The 23,912-nt window shown below is 44.0% G+C and overlaps 1 protein-coding gene across 8 annotated transcripts in view; it reads right to left on the bottom strand.

Moving 5' to 3' along the window:
* Window positions 1-23,912, bottom strand: part of CUNH4orf33 (chromosome unknown C4orf33 homolog) — a 347,568-nt gene that overhangs the window by 221,873 nt on the left and 101,783 nt on the right. For 2 of the 8 annotated variants that reach the window (XM_073572091.1, XM_073572095.1), the window contains one exon: window positions 21,699-21,750. The exons of 5 other annotated variants lie outside the window; for them this stretch is intronic. In XM_073572091.1, the coding sequence (XP_073428192.1) occupies window positions 21,699-21,750 (52 nt within the window). Of the gene's footprint in view, window positions 1-6,539; window positions 6,962-16,816; window positions 17,017-21,698; window positions 21,751-23,912 lie in introns of those variants that run through there. One more of the 8 variants, XM_073572094.1, reaches the window with a different exon arrangement.

Raw genomic sequence — 23,912 nt, 5'->3', positions numbered from 1 at the left:
ATTTCACGGTAGGGGCCTTGATTCAAGGACTCACCAGAAGTCTGAACTTACAAACTCATAGACATATATGAGTATAATTTCAGATCAGGAGACCCACGACCTTGTCCCATTGTGGTCTGCATACGGCCATCTGAATCTGGCCTAAGCCACAGCCTGTCTTATACTTTTTGGCATTGATAAGGTGTTTTCCTCTATTGACTTCTATAGAGGAAAACCAGTAATCATAGCACTGGCAGTGATTAAGGCAGTGCAAGGCAGGTGCCAGTGATGAGCTAGTCGGGAGACAATACCGAAGAGGAGTTGAGCAGACCAGGGGAAAAGATTCAGCATATATTTTATTTATATAAATTCCTGCCTATTGTGGGCCTAGGAATCACGTAGGGTCATCAATGATTGACAACCTTTCTTAAATATGTCTGCATGTAGAGATATGTCAGTCAATAAACAGATCCGTCTACTGAACACCTAAGCTAAGAATAAGCAAGATTTAAAATGAGAAAAATAATAAGTTATACTAAATCTTTCCCCACAAAAGTTTATCAATTTGTAAACCTTTGCCTGCTCTATAACACGTGATCAGGCTGCATGTTGAATTTGGCAGGTACCTTTTAAGATTCTACTCCCAATCATTTGGAAAATATTAGCAGATCAAATATAAAAACCACATGAAACACATGGTTTGTCCAATTCACCAAGCCTGCTAGCTTGATCTAGAGCCTAATCCTAGTTTCTCCCTCCACCTTTCATATATATATAATTCCATTCTATATATTATTACAGCAAATTACTCAAAAAAACCTGACATTTCACTTCAAAGTCACAAAGTGCAATATGAAAATGTCCACACACCATTAAAGGTTGGATTTGTTTGTTTTAATGGCTAGGAAGGTATAACTTATACAATAGACTACACATTCAGTTGTATAGTGCATACAGCAGACTGCTCCTGGCAGCGATATGTGTTGAAATTATAAAGACCTAGGCCTCCAATACAGTAAGACTAGCATTTTGTATGCCATTCTTAATATGGGGTGTGCAGGCATAAGATGTGCCAAATTCATTAAATGCGCATCTCCAGAAAGTTACTCAGTTTGGGACTGGAGTAACATTTCTGACATAATGCCACCATTTTCCATGAATTCGACAGGCAGGCGCAGCCACGCAACATCTTGGCTCCTACCCAGCTATGTCCATTTTAGCAGAAACTGCTTGAGACTGGATACGTTTGGGGAAGCCAGGGAGGGACCCTCCAGTCACCTGGCCTGATGGAGACATTCAGAAAAGCCAGGTTGGGATCCTCTGATTACCTGGTCCAATGGAGACATTTGGAGAAGCCAGGTTGGGACCCTCCAGTCACCTGGCCACATGCTTCAATGGACTGTCAGCATTTTAAACTTGTCATTACCTCCTCAATGTGGGTGCTCACCAAAAGCAGGATGCCAATGGTGGGAGTAATCGGCCCTGGAAACCCTGAAGTCATGGCTGCTCTAACCCCAGTGAGTCAGCAAAAGGGTGAGACCCTCTAATTTTTACCATCTTGGGTATTTTGCAGGGACTGTTTCATAAGTTCTTGTCTGTTGGTGGTTCAATAAAGTATTGCCACACTATTTACTCTCACCTTGTGTTGTCTGAGCAGTATTATGCCCATGGGAAAGGAGAGTTGGCATTCAGTGGGAGGAGCCCTGGTCCATGCGATCTCAGTCAGTGGCGAGAGCACCCACTGACCCCCATGTCTCCACATCTATGTTGTGTTAATATTTTGCAACTATGCAAATTGTTTTACATGCAAACACTTTGATATATCGGCCCCTCAATTCATCAAGACAGGTGTTTTGTACACCATTCATGATGACCTGTGCGCAGGAGTAAAATTTGCCAAATCCATTAATAGCCACCAACATGTCATAAATAATGACAAATTTGTCGTCATCAGCTGAACTTGGACATGCCCCCTCCACGTGAAGCCCCTACAACTTTTCAAAAAGTGGTGGGCATGGCATAGAAAGACATTAAAATGCCATGAGTTGTAATGTTTCAAGCACACCATTACATTAGTGTAAACTGTATAAAGAATTTTACCTCTAGGGTGCTCAAAGATTGGTGACCCATGGCTAATCGACTACATAAAAGCTGATCGTCAGTCGTTTAATGGTCTGGTTAGACAGGCTGATTGCACTACCCACGCACACAGAATGACCATTCTATGTGCATAGAATATCATTGTTCTTGGCAGAACATCTTGTCTACACAGGACGATGTGCTGCCGAAAACATTGATTTTTAAAGAATCTTAAAAATTGTTTTACCGAACAAACTAGTGTTTTTCTCGTACATTAGGTGATTGGCGGCCAGTTTAGGCTACTTTCACACATCAGGTTTTCGTCGTCAGGCGCGATCCGGCGTCGTGCCGGAATGCCGGATCCGGCAAATGTTTTGTAAAACCTGATGTGCCGGATCCGGTTTTCTGCCGGATCCGTCTTGTTCTTGACAGACAAAACCGGATCCGTCTCATCCGGTTCATCCGTTTTTCGACGGATTACGCCGGATCTGGTTTTTAAAATTGACCCTTGTGGCCTTCCGAACGGGATTGGCTACTGGAAAACTATATATAGCATGTTCCTACAGCCCTTCTTTGACAGGTTGTAGAGGAGAAAGTGCAGGTTGGAGAGAAGAGCAAGTTACTGGCGAAGATGGATGTTGTCATTGGAAATATTACCACTAGAAGTTCTGTGACGGTTTCAGTAATGAGGGACAATTTTGCACTATACTTTATGTCACCTCAAGGCAGATTACACTGGCAGGATGACAGAGTATGAAAGATTTGTGCCCTAACCAAACTTGTGTACCTTCTGGACCAACAGTATATACCTTTGCCAACCAAAATTGGCTATCTTGTCATGGTCTTACTATTTTTAGCTTTAGGCCACAGGTGTGTACCTGGTTGTGTTTTATGCAAAGTATTTCACCTTTTAACAAAAGTTGTGTACATTGTTAGGAAATCACCAACAATAAACACAACTTTTCAGGTGAAATACTTTGCTTCAAACACAACCAGGAACACAACTGTGGCAAAAAGCTAAAATTTACCCACAGTTATATACCTGGTTTTGAATACCTTTTTACCTTTTAAATACCCTGTATTTAACCTTTTTTTAAACATATTTCGCCGCAGAAAGAAATGACAGACAACCAGTGTAAACAATAATTTAACTTTTATTTAAAATATTTTTTTTTTGTAAACTGTTTTTAAAGTTAAAAAAACTTTTTTAATAAAGGTTTGAAACCAACAGGGCATTTTTATTACAAAACACATCATAAATCTGTGTAGTGTGGGGTGGAAATACTGCTGGAGGGGCTGCGGGACACTTCGACAATGGGAGTGTGGAGCTGGGATCGTGGTGGGGAAGGAACAGTTAGAGGTGATGGTGTGGAAAAAGCTACAGAATGGGTGGACATGTGGGAGGCAGAAGAGGTGGTGGGCGGTGGAGTGGAGGGTTGGGCAGGGACTGTAGGAGCAGATGATGTTGATGGAAAGTTGTACGGGGAAGGAGTTTGGTACGGGGAAGGAGTTTGGTACGGGGAAGGAGTTTGGTACGGGGAAGGAGTTTGGTACGGGGCAGGTTGCTGGAAGTGGGGAGATGTCTGGTACTGGGGAGGTTGCTGGTACTGGGAAGGTTGCTGGTACTGGTGAGGTTGCTGGTATGTAATAGGAGGGGGAGGATGGAAAGTGGCTGGAGGGGGTGCAGATGTAATAGGAGGGGGAGGATGGAAAGTGGCTGGAGGGGGTGCAGGTGGAGGAACTACAGTGGTGGGAGGTGGAGGTTGGGAGGTAACCTGCTGTAGAGCACCGTGGCACGAATGCATTACATGCATCTGCTGGGTAGGAGATAGTGTTGCCATGCGCTCCACAACAGACCTGAAAAAGGTGTGGTTTGGCGAAGTTCTTGCTTCTGAATGCATGGTTTGCAGAAGTGTCTTCACCTCCAGAATGCTGGAGTTGATCTGCTGAAAGCCTGCGGAGATTTGCTCTGACAAGACTTTTAGACAGTTCTGGAAAGATGCATTCAGATGCAAGAACTCTGGCGCATAACTCTTTTCCTGACCCCTCTGCCGCTGCCGCCCAGTACCCGCAGGTGTACTAGAGGTGGCAGGGGCAGAAGGGTGGGGTAAAGGGAAAGCGATCTCCTCACCAGCAGCTTCATGTAATGTAGGCGGCCACGATGCTCCTGTGCTGGTGGATGGGACAGATGGGTCGAATGTGTGGGAAGGCTGGGAAGGTGCAGATGTACCGGGGCGGTCGAAGTGTCCCTCGGTGCCGGTCTCCTCAGGGATCGCCTCAGAAGGGTCCAATCGTGCAGGCTCCCGAGTGCTGCTCACCGTGCTGTGGAATAAAGAGAAAAAAAAACAATTAAAATACTGACATGGTATGGCCCTGGCTGAAAAAAAAAAGTTACATCTAACATTTTTTTTCACATGTGGTGTGTAATATTTACCTTCTAGTGACCATTGTTTCCCGGAGGAACGACAGGGCTTGTGCGTACTTGTACTTGCTCCTGCGTCCTCCAGATCCACTCGGGGCCCGCATCTCTTTATTGAACTCCTTCTTGAAACGATCCCTCACAGACCGCCACCGATTCACAATTCTGTTCCCTGAAACGAGAAAGGAGTGGTTAGTATACAACATCAGTGTTTCACAAACTCCAGTCCTCATGGTCCCCAGGGGTCATGTTTTCAGGATTTCCATAGTAAATAGAAATCCTGAACACATGATCCGTGGGGACCACGAGGACTGGAGTTCAGGAAACACTGGTTTACATCAAGCAACCGGTACTGTATATACTTACGCTCTTTAATCTGGGCCCGAACATCGAGGTCCTCCCAGCGGCCCACAAGGAGCGAACAGATTTCCTCCCAGAGTCGTCGGGTAACGATAAGGTCAGCGTGGCGGCGGTCAGCCATATTCCAGAGCGGCTCCCTTTCTCTGACGAGATCGATGAGGTGGTCCACATCGAGTCCTCCATCCTCACCGTCAGAGTCGGGAGCACGCTGTGAAGGCTGTTAAAGAAAAAGACAAAAATAACATAATTAGCCTCCACAAAAGAAATGAAATAAAAAGTGCAAAAAAACAAAGCAAAAATATTTATACTTACACGCTGGTGACCGCCGCGTTGCTGTCGCCGACGACCCTGGGAGGCACTGCGAGGACCTCTTGGCCGAGCACCAGATTGGGAAGACTAGAGAAGAAAACAAAAAATGTTATGTCTTTGGATGTAGGCATTTGTTTGCTGTGTGTGGTCTGCAGAACATTGTTTTCTATGTGTTGTGTGTAGTGTGATGTTGTGTTTCTGAGTTTGATGCAAAAAACTTACCAATTGTGAGAACACTCAAAGTGTCTGTCCACCCCTTCCTTCTGGGAGCTCCTCTTCATCTTGTGAATCCTGTTTTGAAATAAAAGGCAATGAATAGACATATATTACAGAGATGATGGATTTTGGAAATAAAAACTTACCGTCAAACGCTGACGATGCGAGGGAGGGCTCCCAGAAGATGATGTGCTGTCTTCCTGGTGGCCACACTCCATGCCTGTGGGTGGTGTTCCAGCTGCTGCCATTGCTGCTGCTGCATCTGTTGGGCGGCTGTTGAATAAAGAGAAACAAAGGGCCAATGAATATCTTGATATTCAATAGCCCTAGTTTGGAGGAATGGGGGATTTGATAATTACCGTCTCTCATCTGCTGCTGGCCTCCCCTCCTCAGCATGTTCCATTTGCTGCTCCATTTGGGGTGGTGGTGGTGCTGATGGTGCTGCAGTGGTCTCCTGCCTTCTCCTGCTGCGCTTGGTTGCTTTCTTGGGTGGCATGTTGGGTGTGGCTGTGGGTCCCACTGTCTTGCTTTTATATATGTCTTGTGGGCAGAGCTACTGAGCATGCTCAGACCAAAAAAACCGGATCCGGCCACTGGATCCGGCTTTCGCCGGATCAGGCGCATTGCGGCGCTCATAGGCTTTCATTGTGTGAAAAAGCCTGACGCGCCGGATCCGGCGTGTCCGGCTTTTTCGCCGGAGACAAAAAACGTTACAGTAGCCGTTTTTTCCAGACGCCGGATCGCGACACATCGCTGGATCCGGCGAAAACCGGATGAAACGCATGGCCATCCGGCGCGATCCGGCGCAAATGCAAGTCAATGGGGGGGAAACCGGATCCGGCATTGCATTTCGCCGGATCCGGTTTCTGTCAAAAGCGCCGGATCGCGCCTGACGGCGAAAACCTGATGTGTGAAAGAGGCCTTAGACATCATGGAGAAACAGGTCCTAGGAGTGCTCATTCCCAATAATCGGCAAGTGTTATTCCACCCTAACTATAGTATTTTTCTATATGTTTTCATACATAGCTGTTTACAGTTACCTACAGCCGGCAGTAGCGAGACAACAGTCTTCAGTCCAGAAATGAGCGAAATTGCAGAATTGTCAAAGATAATGGGTTATCAACAGTGGTTTATCAATTTCCTTTTCCAAAGCAGAAATAAGGGAGCCACAATAATATTTTGATGTCATAATCAGAAGTTTTTATTGATACACCTTTCCTTTAAGTAATATAAAAGATTGTAGAAAAAAAAGATTCCAAGTAGTAAATATTAGCGGCCTATAACATCAGGTTTAGCAATTGGGACGAGAATCTCCGATCTGAAGCAAGGTGATAAGTTGATGTAATTGTTTTTCTACAGCTGGAAGCTTTTAATCCAGACTGTAATAAAACGTATTCCAGCATGTGAATGCTATGCTCCACTGTCATTTTCATTGCTGATATTTAAAAAGGAACCTGATCTGAATAATTAGAAGACATTTACAGTAGAAACGAAGGCGTGCAGACAAGTTACATTTTCCACAGGCTGGATGCAGGCGCTTTCCATTCTTCACCCATCAATACACTGAAGTTAAACGGCCTGAAATACTCCAACCGGTGACTATAAAATAAGGAGAGAACGGAGCACATTTTGGTAAATGCATATGTGATTTGTCTTGTTCCATTTATCTATTATTTCCCTTACACTGTACATGCGGCTGCTCGGAGAATGTGACACATGAGATCTATTTCATATCACAAATTACCAATTTCACCCACTTTCTACATTACTTTATTTTACCAGAAACTCTTCTTTATCAGTATTTTAGCTATGTTTTCTTTTTGTACGGCGGTGAGCTATCAGCAAGAGATAGGATGTTCAAGTGCGGGATGAAGAGAAACTCAAATGTTACCGACATTATTCATGATCTAGCTTCGTCTATGAATATTTTTAGGGATGCCAGGGGACAATTTATAGAAAAAAAAATAAAATAACACATAATGACCCAAGATGGATGAGAAATAAAAAGCTTTTCTTTTAGAAATGTTCTCCTTCTACCATTCTCAGGTTATAAACTGTGCAGAAATTCACAGACTGGTTTTAACCCCGTAAGAACAAAGTCTATTTTTTCTCCTTTTTTATCACCAAGAACTATAACTTTTCTTTTTTTCCACAGACTTCTTTTTTTAGAGGGTGTTTGGGGGGCAGATTGTATATTTTGGGCACAATATAATGTAACATTTAATTTTTATCATTTTTTTTTTTATTATAACGAAGAGTAAATTCCACCATAGTATTTTTTATTTTTTTTTCTTTACGCACAAAGTGGTTTAAAAAGTGTTATCGGCTTTCTACGAACTGTTCTAAATGCGATGGCACTACATATATATTATTAAAAAAAATTAAATTTTGATTTAAACATTTTTTTTCCCAAACTAGAAGCTGTGTATTCCAAAGCATTACTGTCACAACTCGGGTGACCCAGGACCAGGGGCTCCTTCCCTGTCACTAACGCTAGGGACTCCCTAGCTCGCCCAGTTCCCCGGATTACTTCTGCTGGTGAAGACACCGGGGCCACGTACCTTGCCTTAGCTCCTCAATGTGCCATCTGTCTGTACCCTTTTCCCACCCAGGGAAGAGGGGAGTAGTAGTATGCCGTAACACACCAACCGGACTAACAAGGTAATACGAATGGGGGCAACGGAAAATACCAAACATACAAATATACTCACACATACAACAGAGGAATCCACCAGGAAGTGGAGGATGGGGTTAAACCAAAGTAGGAGAAGAAAGGGAATTATCACACACTCAAAACCTAGCAACAGTCACAGACAAATCCACCAAATGGCTTCTCCAATAATAACCGCCAACAATGTCCAGCCATGGAGCAATAGCTACTCTGACAATGAGGGCTAGCCAGGACCCAGATTATATAGGAGATGGGAGTAGCTAACAGTGCACAGCTGGCAGCCTTAATGCAGGAAAGCTTCCAGGAGCTCTCAATGAGCAGATTAACCCCTGCACTGCTAAAAGAAACATCATAATGTGATGGTGAAGTGCTTCTATTCTGTGCAGGAGTAAAAGAAATCAGATGCTGTGGTCTTTTGGCTCCTCTCTGTCATGGTAAACCCGTGACAATTATTACTGACCAAAGCAAAGCGCTAATCACACTGCAAGATGGCAACGGCGATGGCCCTCTTCCTCTATAAAACTCCTTAGATGTCTTTGGCACTAATGATCACATCTAGGGAGTTACCAAAGCCGATCTCAACCATCACACACTCCTCTTTCCCTATACTTTGCCCATTGCTGTGTCAAGTGAAGGTGTGTGTCTTTCTTTTTGGAGTCTTTGGAACTGAAACTGAGCAAAAACTCCAAGATTTTGCTCAAAAAAATCCTAAAAGAACCCAAAAACTGAAACTCTGTGTGTACTAACCCTAATAAGCTGGGTGAGAGAAAGTGCGACACAGCAATGTGATCTTAGGGGGACTTGAAGATGTCTGTTCACTTAAAAATGGCAGTGAGCTGATGGAAGTGTCTAAAGGGGACATTTGTCCAGTATCTGTAGTAAAAATTGATGTGTAAATGATTTTTTTTAAGTTAGGGGAGCTTGTATAGGTTGATATAATTGTAATCATTAATGTTTTATAGTTTAGCATCTAAATGATTTTAAAAAACTTTTCCAAGGGAAACATAAAATAAAGAAATAATATCATTCACTAAATACTCCACTGCCCCAGCACTTTGTTGGTCCTCACTGAGTCCTGCTGTGATTACATGCTCTATATCAGTCACATGCCCATTACAGCTAATCACTGGCCGAAGTGATGTTTGCATGCAGAGAACGTGACTCCAGAGGCAGGTGATTAGTTGTAGTCGCCATGTGGATGTTGTACGGGTCGTCATCACTGTAGGACCACTGGGGATCACCAGAGTGGCAACACCGGCAAAGTTTGAAAATGACATAAAACCCCTTAAATTCTGTATTGAGTTCATATTATTATTCAGATAGTTAATAACTAAGGTTTTAATTTTATTTCATAGATCAATAGTACACGGGAAAATGAGAAACACTGTAATATCTTATCAGAGAAATCAGCTTCTTTCTCCTCCTGAACTAATCATTCACTACCAAAATGTTCAATTCATAGGTAAAATCTGAATTAAAGGGGATCGGTCACACCATTTTTCGACTACCAGCTGCGGCCACCGCCATCAGGGGCTTATCTACAGCATTCTGTAAAGCTGTAGATGAGCTCCCAATGTAACCTGAAAGATAAGAAAAATGAGTTAATTATGCTCTCCCCGGCGTTCGGACCGGTCCGATGGGTGGCACCGTCCCGTCCGGTGCCACCCACATTCATACTATGATGTCCTCCTCCTCGCTTCTCCCTCGACTCCTGCGCATGCGTACTTTATCTGCCCTGTTGAGGGCAGAGCAGAGTACTAAAGTGCGCGGGCGCCGGACCTCTCTGACCTTTCCCGCCACCTGCGCACTGCAGAACTTTACTCTGCCCTCAACAGCGCAGATAAAGTACGCCTGCGCAGAAGCCGAGGGAGAAGCAAGGAGGAGGACATGATCGTATGAAGATGGGAGGCGCTGGATCAGACCGCGACACCCACCGCACCGGACCCCGCCCCCGTTGAGTATAATCTAACATGTTTTTTACTCTTCGCCACGACAGCACCCACTGGAGGTATCGGATCCGCCCATTTGGAACAGGAAACCCTACAGGAAAGATAAAAGGGGCGGTCCGCCTTTCCTCCTCAGTTTTGGTTTCCTGTTCCAAATGGAGCAGGATCCTGCAGGATCTTACCCGGGCCATGCATCCGCCTGTGCGGTCTCCTCGGGAACGGCAGGGGCTGCGGTCTGGAAGCAGCGTCGGGGGAGATTCCGTTTGACGGCTCCCCCCTCGTCTGGTGGCATAGTGGTAATGACCGGGTCCGGGGAGGGACGCCCGGTCTTACCAGGGAGCGGGCCGGGCCGGCATCCGGGGGATCCCCCCCCAATCGGTGGGGATATAGCGTGGAGGTGAGGCCATGAGCGCGCGAGCCGCGCGTGAGTAGCGGTGGCGCGGAAGCCGGCCGGCACCCGACGCTCCTATACCCCGGAAGTAATGGTTGAACTTCCGGGGTAGGATGGCGATGACGCGGCGCATGCGCCCTGTGACAGGGCGACTTCCGGGGGCACGACAAGAAGAAAGATAAAACAGCGCTGCAGCGCTGCATCGTTGGAACCATGTCGTCCCCCGCAGAGTCGCAAACCCCAGCAGGGGATTCAGCTGGGGGCAACTCCACCAGGGACCGCAGCGCCAGGACAGAGACTGCCCGCAGGAGCGAGGCAGCAGAAACCCGATCCAGACCGTCTCAGCCATCCGACCCGGTATTAAGCTTCACTGGGTGAGTGTGCAAAGTATATACTCTACCTATTAAGCTAACCTCCTCCCTCCCCCCCTTCTCTCTTTACCTTTGACCTCTCACTTCAGTCAAAGAAAAAAGAAAAAACTAAACATAAAGAATGCGCATTATGTTCAGATCCTCTCCCTGACTCCTACCCCAAAAAACTCTGCAAACAATGCATGAAAGAGACCAGGCAGGGGTCGACGATATCTTCCAAAGATATCCGAGCCATAATTAGGGAGGAAATACAAGCCATCAACCGCGCCAGCACTCCCGCAGAGTCCAGTCATAAGAAACAGGTCATTGTTAGTTCAGAGTCAGAGGAAGAACAGGAGTTAAACTCAGGCTCCGCATCCACGTCCTCATCGTCATCCTCGGAGATGGAAGGACGCGCATGTTTTCCACTGGACAGCGTAGATAACCTTGTAAAAGCGGTTAGAAATACTATGGGATGTGAAGAAGAAAGGGGAGCCCAAACCGCGCAGGACATTATGTTTGCGGGATTGGCAGAGAAAAAGAGGAGATCATTTCCGGTGATACCGGCAATTAAGGACCTCATCAAAAGAGAGTGGGAGAAACACGACCAGAGGGGTTTTCTCCCATCAGCTTCAAAACGGAAATACCCGTTCACTGATGAAGATCTATTAAAATGGACTAAAGTACCAAAGGTGGATGCCGTCATATCCTCCACTTCCAAACAGACCTCGATCCCGGTCGAGGACGCAGGATTGTTAGCAGACCCATTAGACCGAAAGGCTGAATCTTCGCTCAAAAGGTCCTGGGAATCCACCACCGGGGTATTCAAACCCGCAATAGCCAGCACATGTACTGCTAGATCAATGCTGGTATGGCTAGATCAATTAGACCAGCAGATTGAGCAAAGAGTGTCAAGGGAGAAACTGCGTGCAGCCATCCCGTTGATAAGAGGTGCAGCTGCCTTTATGGCAGACGCTTCAGCGGACACCCTAAGACTGGCAGCGAGGTCGGCAGCCCTGGTGAATAACGCCAGACGCGCGCTGTGGATAAAGAGCTGGAAAGGGGATGCACAATCAAAATCCAAAATTAGTGCAACCCCATGCGAGGGTGAGTTCCTCTTTGGAAAAGCCTTAGACAAAATTCTCGCCAAGGCAAAAGAAAGGAAAAAGGCCTTCAGTGATTCTCCCATTCCGTTTTATAGGAAAACCTTTAAAAGACGGCCATTCGGGAGAAGAAGGCAATCGGACAGAACGAACAGATGGGCCACGAAAGACGAAAAGCAGAAGGGTACCATCTTCAGAGGGCCAACATATAGGAGAGATAAAAATTAAGAGTTTAGACCCACCAGTTGGGGGTAGATTAAAATTTTTTTTTACCAAGTAGGAACAAATTACGTTAAACCCATGGATTTTGAACATAATCAAGGAAGGAATAAAGATTGAATTCCTTCGGATCCCCTATGAGTTCTTTGTTATAACTCGCCTTAATTTCTCACTTCAGCAAAAGGCTCTCGAAGACGAGATTCGAGTCCTACTAGCTAAAAAAGTTTTAGTTGACGTCCCTGAGGAACAACAGGGTAGAGGCTTTTACTCTCCCCTGTTTTTGGTGCCTAAACCAGACGGTACGTTTAGAACCATTATTAATTTAAAGAAGCTAAATTCATTTATAAAAAATTATAATTTCAAAATGGAATCAATTAGATCCACTATAAAGCTTCTTTTCCCAAATTGCGTAATGGCAGGGATTGATTTAAAAGATGCTTATTATCATCTCCCTATACACAACAGATTCCAGAAATACCTAAGAGTCGCAGTGGAAGTCGAGGGAAGGATTCGTCATTTCCAATACGCGGCAATGCCCTTCGGGCTTTCCACGGCACCAAGAATATTTACCAAGGTGATGGCAGAAGTGATGGCCTACCTTCGCCAAAAAGACACACTAATTGTGCCATATCTAGACGACTTCCTAATAATTGGGAATTCAGTCAAACAATGTACTGAACGCGTAACTGACGCAATCTCCTCTTTTCAGAGCCTTGGCTGGATCATCAATATCCAAAAGTCCAGACTCGATCCGCAATCTCTCCAGACATTTCTAGGATTTCAACTAGATTCCTTGACCCAGAGATGTCTACTACCTCAGGTAAAAATCACCCTCACAAAACAAAAAATACAAGCAGCTATAGATAAACCACGTGTATCCTTGAGAGAAGCAATGTCACTATTAGGATCACTAAATTCTTGCACCCCGGCAGTCCGGTGGGCCCAGTACCATGTCCGTACGCTACAACACCAGATCCTCCAAGAGGATAAGCGACATAGTGGTCATTTGCAGAGCAAAATAACCCTGTCACAAGAAGTCTTGACTTCCCTAGAGTGGTGGTTAGACGATAACCATTTATGTTCAGGAGTTCCATGGGTTATAGTTCCATCCTGTATCGTAACCACCGATGCCAGTCCCCAGGGCTGGGGAGCCCACATGGAGAATGGGTTTCGTCAGGGAAGGTGGAGTAAAGAGGAATGCGATTACTCATCTAATTTAAAAGAACTGACTGCAGTGTTCTATGCTCTATACAACTTCCTTCCGCAGCTCCAACAGAAGCATGTAAGGATCCTGTCGGACAACACCACCACAGTGGCATATATAAACAGACAAGGAGGAACTCGATCAGAGACTCTGATGTCTTCAGCGGCAAGAATTTTAAACTTAGCAGAAAACTATTTTTTGTCCCTCTCGGCCCTTCATATCAGAGGCGAGAGCAATCAAAAGGCAGACTTCCTAAGCCGACACACTCTACGACAAGGAGAGTGGTGCCTCAATCGGAAGGTCTTCAGGGACATAGTAGCCTCATGGGGACAACCCGAGGTGGACCTTTTCGCCACAAAGGAGAACAGGCAGATAAAAACATTTGCCTCCCTATCTCCGTCAGATCACCCAGACATACTGGACGCCTTTCTAGCTCCATGGAATTTCAACCTGGCGTATGCGTTCTCTCCATTGATCCTCCTACCTCAAGTAATTCGGAAGATCAGAGACGACAAAGCAAGAATAATCTTAATAGCACCGTTCTGGCCAAAAAGACCGTGGTTTTCGTGGCTGCAGATTATGTCAATAACAGATCCTTGGATCCTTCCGACTGCCAATCTACTCTCCCAAGGCCCCTTTTTCCACCCTCAAGTGCTCAGCTTGCACTTGACGGCGTGGAATTTGAGAGGCAGTTATTGAGGACAAGAGGATTCTCGGAGTCCTTAATTACTACACTACTACAAAGTAGAAAACAGTCCACAACCCAAATTTACACTAGAATATGGAAAAAATTTCTTCAATTCCATACAGTACCTCATACAGCAGAAGTTCCGATAATCCCAATCTTGGAATTTCTGCAGAAGGGGAAAGACTTAGGCTTAGCAGTAAATACACTGAGAGTACAAATATCGGCATTAGGAGCACTATATGGCCATAATATAGCAGGCAACAAGTGGATAACTCGTTTCATTACAGCATGTGAACGAATAGCTCCAATCCACATACCCTCCGTCCCTACATGGGATCTAAATCTGGTCTTAGACGCCCTAACGGTAGACCCCTTTGAGCCGATCGACACAATACTCTTCAAATACTTAGCACTTAAAATGGCCCTCTTAGTATCACTGACCTCAGCTAGAAGAGTGGGTGATATCCAGGCCTTGTCAATAGATCCACCTTTTTTCCAAGAATACCAAGACAGATTGGTATTAAAACCAGACCCTGCCTACCTGCCAAAAGTGGCAACAAAATACCATAGATCTCAGGAGATACTCCTCCCAACCTTCTATAAAAATCCCTCTACTCCGGAAGAGCAGAAGTTCCATACTCTGGACGTCAAAAGAACTGCCCTAAAATGTATTGAGAGGTCCAACAGTTGGAGGCAGAGTAGGGCCCTATTTGTTTCATTTCAGGGCTGTAAGAAGGGGTATGGAGTCACGAAGAGCACCATTTCCTGGTGGATCAGAGAGGCCATTCGTTTAGCCTACTCCGCAAAAAACGAAGATCCTCCAGGGAACATCAGGGCGCATTCCACCAGGGCAATGGCAACCTCTTGGGCGGAAAAGGGAGATGTTCCGATTGAAACTATATGTAAGGCGGCAGTTTGGTCATCCCCTTCTACCTTCTATAACCACTACAGACTTGATCTTTCATCAACCTCTGACTTAAGCTTTGGCAGGACTATCCTTGGCACGGTGGTCCCACCCAGGTGATGGTCTCTGGAATCTCTCCAGTGGGTGCTGCCGTGGCGAAGAGTAAAAAGCCGGATTACTTACCGGTAATGCTCTTTTAATGAGTCCACGACAGCACCCGTTCACTTCCCCCCCTAAGGATATCAATAGTTAAAGTATATTAACCAAATAATGGATAAGAAAGATGTTAAAATAAGAGAACATTGCCTAATCCTTGGCGGTCCTTCTGGTACTCTGAAACGAAAAACTGAGGAGGAAAGGCGGACCGCCCCTTTTATCTTTCCTGTAGGGTTTCCTGTTCCAAATGGGCGGATCCGATACCTCCAGTGGGTGCTGTCGTGGACTCATTAAAAGAGCATTACCGGTAAGTAATCCGGCTTTTCTTATCTTTCAGGTTTCATCGGTGGCTTATCTACAGCATTACAGAATTCTATAGATAAGCCCCTGATGGCGGTGGCCGCAGCTTATAGCGCTAAAATGGGGTGACAGATTCCCTTTAAGTGAAAACAGATTTTCCCATTACTGAGATAGGGGAGGGCAATTGGTAGAGGTAAGGTTCTACGCAGAAAGGAGGAGAGCTACAAGCAGAGAAAAACAAACTATAAAATAATACATTGATGTATAGTTTAAAGGGAACCTGTCATGTTGAAAATGATATCTGATCTAGAGACAGAATGTTATAAAGCAGGAGGAGCTGATCAGGGTGATTCATTTTTTATGTGAAAAGTATCAGTAAAACTTGAATATAGTCCATTGAAATCTCTGGTGTTTATACACGAGTCCAGCGGGCGGTCCTACTCAGTGATTGACAGTGTATGACTGTGTGCAAAGATGACTGTCAATCACTAGTAGGACGCCCATTGGACTGAAACGTATATAAACACTAAGGATTTCAATAAACACATATTGTACTGAATCTTTTGCAACAAACCTACATTTCACTCTGCTCAGCTTCTCCTTCTCTATGTCATGCTGTCCACAGATCGGGCTGCATGTACGACGTGACGCGATCCCAGTGCAGACTGGTTACTACTAGTTCAACGTTCACAATGGTTACTAGGTAGGTAAATCAGGTTACCTGATGACTTTAGCATCCAGTCTGGCTTGATTATTCAGGAGTTCATCTCATTGATAAATTGGTGATGAGAAGGGTCAAAGTCTCTGCAGTGATTAACCCCAACTTTTTACTATGTGTAAGTATGATGATAATCTAAAACATAGCAGAACTTTAATGTGATTTCATGGATGTAGCTAATGCTGATTTCTGCAAAAGGTTGGAATACGAATCTGAGATTGACAATACAATGGGGCATCTATTGCAGGGACATCACTACATTTTAAGGCCTCTCCCACACAAAACAGAATAACGTTGGTCGAATTAGATGATATTGGTGGGCTTGGCCAACATTCTAATGTGTATGTGTACTTCCCAACTTTCCCCCGACAGATGACGTCGGAGGAAAGACTTCCGACAGCAGATCCTTGCTGTCTATTGTGAATGTTGGGCTATAATCCTGCCATGCACCCTGAAACAGGATCTAAAATACTTCTATGAATATATTTGGCAAGGTACAATTATCACATTGTTATTTACAACTTTCCCTACCTATATAAATGTTTCCTAATTCGGCAGCTTCAAAGGTGCTTTTACAAATTGCTTTTCCCAGTAAACCATTCTATACACATTGTGACTGCTACAAACAACTTTATCAAATGTTTCCAATTAATGATCAAAGCCTTCGCCGTAGCTGTATTTCTGCTCCTGCCGTGCCTTTCGTTTCCCTCGTTACTTGTGTTGTCTTCGGCCCATTGTACAGAGATCAATTACTCCTTTTCACATAAGAAAACAGATGTCCGCATCGATATCTGGAACACTTACAAGTCAGGTTGCTGCCCTTCTTGTACTTCCTTCTCAGGGATCGGATAAAGTGCCTCGTATGTTCTCTTCGGCCCAAAACCATGAATTGCAAAAGCATTAAATCGGTCTACTGAAGGGGGAAAGTATTCCCAAGGAATTAGTGCTGTGCCTTCCCAGGTCTCCGGTGACATGGACGCTTGAAAGGACAGTGGCAGACATTGCTGTGCAAGGAATTAATAGAGGATATTATACAGATATTATACACTCAGGGTCACACGAGTGTGTTAGCGAAACAGCAGCATTCATTATTACTACACATGCCGTGAACACGGGAGCGTGAAGGACAAAATCTCAGCCTGACAATGACAAATGGAACATGTTAGCACACGCTGCTGCTGAGTGGAGAGCCCTATCCATATATTTGGCTATGTGCTCATGTCTTCTGGAATACACCATAGCCTCCATGTGCGTGCAGATAGATTAGGCTCAGATAGGTGACATAATGCAAAAAAAGAGAAATATAGTATACCAATATTAGGAGTTTACTGGTAACCACAGTGCACAAGAACATAGATATAGATCAAATCTACAGACCATTGGGAAAAATCGCTTTTATTCCCCAAGCATAATAGTTGGTAGAAAGCAATGTTATTTTCATCATGTTTTTAAAGGGAATCTCTCATCTGGCTTTTAGACCCCAAACTAACGTCATCTATGTAAAGTGCTGAAATGTTGGTGACAGCCAAACCTTGGTTTTAAATTTCCAAGCCTTTGTTTCAGAGAAATCCATCAGCAAATTTTTATGCAGATGATACTTAAGTGCAAGGGCTTGGCCCTTTAATTACAGCTCTCCGGCCTCTCTCCCCACCTGCCGCCAGTCTACTGTCAGTGACTGACAGCTCACTCTTTTCTGTGACCTGCTCCACAGACCAAGATCTTGCACAAGCAGTTATTCCCGGGGCGGCGGCGCATGCACAGTAAGGTTTTAAGAACAGGACTATTGATCTGCACGTACGCCACTCCCGGATATGACTGCGCCTGCAAGAGATCTCAAGTAAGGAAGCAGGTCACAGAGAAGAGTGAACTGTCAGTGACAGGAGGTCGGCGGTGGGGGCGGGAGAAGAGGGAGAGAGGTGTATATTTATGCAGATTTGTTTTTGGAGCAGAAACTCTCCATATCCTCCTCAAATACTGAAAATGTGGTTCTGGTGATGTATTAATGTACTGATAGTGGTTATAGTGATGAATTCATATAAGTAAACCGTTAAAACTTTTTGGCGGTCCTTTGGACCAAAAGATGTTGCTCTAGACATAGGCCTGCAATGAGGACAAGGGGACATTTTCTAAGTGTAAAAAGATCACTAGAAAGAAATATGAGGGAACTGTGCAGAGATCAAAGTTGTAATAATATTGTTTTTGCTTACTGTAATTGCAGTAGAGTAGCTACCACTCTGAAACGACCACCCAAAGCTACAAGTTAGTGGTTTTTAGCATACTTGACTAGCACTCCACCTTTTCTTTTCTTTGGTAGTGATCATTGTATGACATTTTTCAGCTATTCTTATGACTAGTCATCAATATTAGATTAATGGGGGGATTTCACACCCAATAATCCCAATCGACCAGCTTTTTTAAAGGGAACCTGTCACCAGGTTTGGCTGATAAAAGATGTGGCCACTGTCTTTCAGGGCTTATCTACAGCATCCTATAATGCTGTAGATAAGCCCCGATCCGACCTGAAAGATAAGAAAAATAAGTTTTATTATATTCACCCGGGGGCGGTTCGGTGTGATGGGTGTCGCAGGTCCAGCGCCTCCCATCTTCTTGCGATGCCGTTCTCCTGTTTGCATCATGGCTCTCCAGCACAACCTCCTACGCAGGCGTACTTATCTGCCCTGTTGAGGGCAGAGCAAAGTACTGCAGTGCTCAGGCACTGGGACTCTCTGACCTTTCCCGGCGCCTGCGCACTCATAGTACTTTGCTCTGCCGTCAACAGGGCAGGTAAGTACGCCTGCGTAGGAGGTTGTGCTGGAGAGCCATGGCACAAGCAGGAAGGCGACGATCATAATAAGATGGGGGGTGCCGGTACCGGACCTGCGACCCTCATCGGACCAGATCGCCTCCCCGGGTGAATGTAATAAAACTTATTTTTCTTATCTTTCAGGTCGGACCAGGGGCTTATCTACATCATTATAGAAAGCTGTAGGTAAGCCCTGAAAGGCGGTGGCTGTATCTTACATTGGCCAAACCTGGTGACAGGTTCGCTTTAAGTTCAGGCAGATGGATGTATACATATTGAAAGAGCTGCAATGCACAATGGGTAGGGATCACTGTTAGGTACTGCAGAACATCCCCCTATTCTATTGAATGGACACAGTCCTGCTTGCAGAAAACATGTTTTTAGATTTAAAATAACTTTACTCTATTTTTTTTAAGCCACACATATTGACTAGTAGAAAACCATGCAATTTAATCAGAAATCTTAAAATGATATACCGTAAGTAAAGCATAAAAAAAACTCTGATATCTTCCTGATTAAAAAAATAATAATGAAGAAAAAAAAAAGGGTGGGTAGACTGTCAGAATTTTATATAGAAGGAAGTTCACTACCCTTAACACTTTCCTACTTGTACCAAAATATACAGCATTGGCAACTGGGGCTTAATGCCCACTGGCGTACATTTGCATATATTACAGTAGTACTCAACTGGATCCGTCTGAAGGGAGAAAAACATACATTAATTTTCTCTAAACAAAACATATAATACTCAATAATTCATTAAAGAACACCCACAAAGGAAGGTAAATTCTGCTTAAAGGCTACATTCAGCATCTGTCACATACAGCTTGAACACTGTATGCAATTGCCGCATTAGAATATATTCACACATTGTGTGAAATGATCGTGCGCTGCTCGACTTTTTGTTGGACACCACACATGGACCCATTGGGGTAGAATGGATGCATCCGTTAAAATCATGAATCAGAGAATGAGATCCGTAAAACTTAGACAAGCGTAGACTGTTTTCTCCACAGAAAAAAGCGGGCCGATTATCTCGGACATGTAGAGAGAAAAAAATAAAAATTTCTCCACCATCTCAGTCCATGAAAATTGGACCAAAATCAGATGTCATCGGAGTGTGGCCCAATGTTTTTCTCGGACCCATAAACACATCTCAGATTTATTCCTTGGGCCACTCAGTCCAATCTTTGCATAGCCCCATAAAATATTATGGGTACGAGTGCTACCTGTGAAAACTATGGATAGCACTCGTCTGAGATAATCGGTTGTGTGCACGAGACAATGTCCTATTCTGATCTGATTTTGAGGATCATAATAAAACGTACTCAATGGGTCCGTGTGCTGACTGATAAAAACAAAATCGGGTAGAACAGACATTTCACAGGGATGTGTGATGCAGCCTGACTTGTACTACACCTTCCTGGGCCTCTGAACATAGGCACAAAATGGTTCTAGGGAAAAAGAGTCTCGACAAAGCACCATACAATGGCAAAGAGAGTGGGCGTGGGGTCCTAAGGCACTGTCAAACAGGATCTGTGGACGGTGCACTAAGTGCTATTCTGGTAAATTTCCAAAAATATTTGTATAACCACAGTGCTGACCATTAGGAAAATAAATTCCTGTGAGCAATTCTTTATATCAAAATAAGGTAGAATTTAAGTGATAAGGACATTTTATTTAGGTACAAGCTGATACGTACAGCGAACAGCTCTTGTGGGCTAATTCCTACTTAGGCTAGTTTCACATTTGCGTATAGAGGAGCTGCGGAGGGATGCGAACTTCCTCCGTAAAGCTCCGCCCAAGGCCGCACTACCTCCGGTCAGTTCCACCGGCATGCGGCCTGCGTACCCCAGAATGTGTTGCATTCGGCGCAGGTCGCCGCATCGTCAAAATGACGCATGCGAAGGCATCCGCATACATCCGCACAGGCTGTGTACCCAATGCTAAAGATAGGGTACGCAGGCCGCATGCCGGAGCTGACTGAAGGAGGTTAAGCTTCACGGAGGAAGTCCGCATCCCTCTGCACCTCCTCCATACGCAAATGTGAAACCAGCCTTTGATGCTCCTCTTAGACTACTTCTCACATGGATCACACTAGGAATCTTCCCTTTTCAGGTAAAAGAAGTTGACCTTGGACTGAGCTGCAGAGTCAGATGCAGATAATGGAAATAACGCCGTCAGGAAATCAAGCGGCCACATGGGCTAGATGGCCCCTATCAATATTGCTGATAAAATATTTAACTAAAAATTGGACCCTTTAAAAAAAACACTTACCTCTGTGGTTATATGTTTTCTTTTACGTTATAAGGACAATGTTTCCACTTTCCATCTTTGTACTTGTTAGTACAGCTGGTGATTTGTCCATACAGCCATGCTACACACTTATATTAAATTTCCACCAATGCATATCAAGCTCCCATTACGTCTGGGGTTATACAGATGCTCTTAACACTCTGTTCAAATCAATTAGATATAATCATCCTGCGATGAAGCCAAGAGCTGCAGAGAGCAGTCATTCTAAATTTGGCAAATCACCACTAATTATTCATGGAGCTAAGAAGAAAGGAGGAAGCTAAAAGGTTTCCAAACGGTATTATCCCTAATCTTCGCCCGCCCTCCTGTTTTATAGCGGACAACTGTGTTGTGCAGAATATGCCAGCTTTAATTAGAAATTTCATTTTATTAAATGGCTGTTGGCAGGGAAAGACTAGGAATGAAAGAACGAGGATAGAGGAGGCAGACGATCCTCCAGGTAGCTCATTTGCTCTTCTGCGGTGCCGTGTTGTGGATGGGATTTTCAGCTGTTTTAAATGTTTATGATCCACGTTTCAGGCTGCTCAGCAGGATTGGAGACTCCGCAAAACCATTACCCTCACTTACCTTCCAAATATTCCTGCGTTGTGAGAGAAGCAGCACCAAATGATGCCCGTGTCTGCAAAAATAAAAATGCACAGCAGTCTATACTAGAGTCAATTCTAGGATAAGTACCTTAATTCTACCGCTGAAAAGAGAACCACGTAATACAGGTATGATTGTCTCACACTGCGCACACAGCGGCACCTGCACAACCGCACAATGCCAAGCCAGCGCGGCACCGTTACTTAGAAGATTACAACTCATTCAGATGAAAAGATACTTTCCTGCATGAGCCTCCTTTGGTTTTTAACGAGTGAAATAATAGTCTGTATTTTTCACTTTTATCATAAGCTTCGGTTCAATATTTTGCAGCAGGAATGAACCTTTATAGGATGAGAAATCAGGTATTTGTATAGCACGTTCTAATATATATACATCATTTCTAATAAATATATATGTCTCTTTCTGTTCATATGCATGTATATAAAGAGAATGAAAGAGATATTTGGACAGTGACTGACTCTTATATAGAAATATACAGTATTTAGTGTTATTTGGACAGTGACCGCGTCGTTGGGATTTCAGCTTTGCGTGACATTTTTTTTTTTTTACCAATTATGATTTAAAATGAAACCACTGAGATGTAATTGAAGAGTAGACTTTTAGTTTTAATTAAAGCACCACTCCAGCATTGCGCTTTTTTCAGCGCTGGAGTGGTGCTTCTAACCCAAGTCTAATGCTGACCTGATGCTGCATTTCATCTTTTTTTGGCGCCACTCCAGTCCCGCGGCAACATCTTGTGACAGCAACTTCGTACTGGCCTGAAGTCAGGAGTTATGTCACAAGCTCTCAAAGCAAGTCTATGAGAGTGAGAATGAGGCCAGAACGAGGTTCTCATAGACTTGCATTGAAAGTGACCTCCAGATCGTTCCAAACAAACACCGGAGTGATCCGGCAGGTTACAAACTGCTAGAAACAGACAGAGGCAGCGGTGGCAGACGGTGAAAGGCAAGTATAAGAATGAGGGCAGGGACCTAACATTAGAAGCATCGCTCCAGTGCTGCAATAAAAAAAAAAAGCTGGAGTGATGCTTTAACGGGGTTAAACAAAAATATATTGTGAAATGTTTAGAAATTGCAACCATTTTTCTACAAAGCCTCCTCATTTCAGGTGGTCAGAAGTAATTGGAAAAAATAATTTACCATAAATAAAATGTTCATTTTCAATACTTTGTACAGAATCCTTTGTAGGCAATGGTTGCCTGAAGTGTGGAAGCCATGGACGTCACCAAACGCCGGGTTTCCTCCTTTGTGATGCTTTACCAGGCCTTCACTACAGCTGACTTCAGTTGTTGCTCATCTGTGGGTCTTTCTGTCTTAAGTTTTGTTTTAAACATGTGAAATCCAAGCTCGATGAGGTTGAGATATGGTGATTGACTCGGCCAATGCACAATATTACACTTCTTTGCCTTAAAAAAGTGCTGTGTTGCTTTCGCAGTATGTTTTGGGTCACTGTCCATCTGATCCATCCAAATCAACCTTGCTGCATTTGGTTGAATTTGAGCAGGAAGTATCGCCCTGTACACTTCAATCTGCTTCAGTCTACAGTCACATCATTAATAAACACTAGTGACTAGTGCCATTGGAAGCCATGCATGCCCATGCCATCACACTGCCTCCACCATGTTTTACAGAGGATGTACAGTCATATGTAAAAGTTTGGGCACCCCTATTAATGTTAACCTTTTTTCTTTATAACAATTTTGGTTTTTGCAACAGCTATTTCAGTTTCATATATCTAATAACTGATGGACTCAGTTATATTTCTGGATTCAAATGAGGTTTATTGTACTAACAGAAAATGTGCAATCTGCATTTAAACAAAATTTGACCGGTGCAAAAGTATGGGCACCCTTATCATTTTCTTGATTTGAACACTCCTAACTACTTTTTACTGACTTCCTGAAGCACTAAATTGGTTTTGTAACCTCATTGAGCTTTGAACTTCATAGCCAGGTGTATCAAATCATGAGAAAAGGTATTTAAAGTGGCCGCTTGCAAGTAGTTCTCCTATTTGATTCTCCTATGAAGAGTGGCATCATGGGCTCCTCAAAACAACTCTCAAATGATCTGAAAACAAAGATTATTCGACATAGCTTTTCAGGGGAAGGATACAAAAAGTTGTCTCAGAGATTTAACCTGTCAGTTTCCACTGTGAGGAACATAGTAAGGAAATGGA

The sequence above is a fragment of the Dendrobates tinctorius genome, unplaced genomic scaffold (genome assembly GCF_039654945.1).
Source record: "Dendrobates tinctorius isolate UK_male_01 unplaced genomic scaffold, ASM3965494v1 ptg000030l, whole genome shotgun sequence".
In the NCBI taxonomy this organism is placed as follows: Eukaryota; Metazoa; Chordata; class Amphibia; order Anura; family Dendrobatidae; genus Dendrobates; species Dendrobates tinctorius.
Note: the sequence above shows the minus strand (reverse complement) of the source record. Positions and strands in the feature narration are given on the sequence as shown.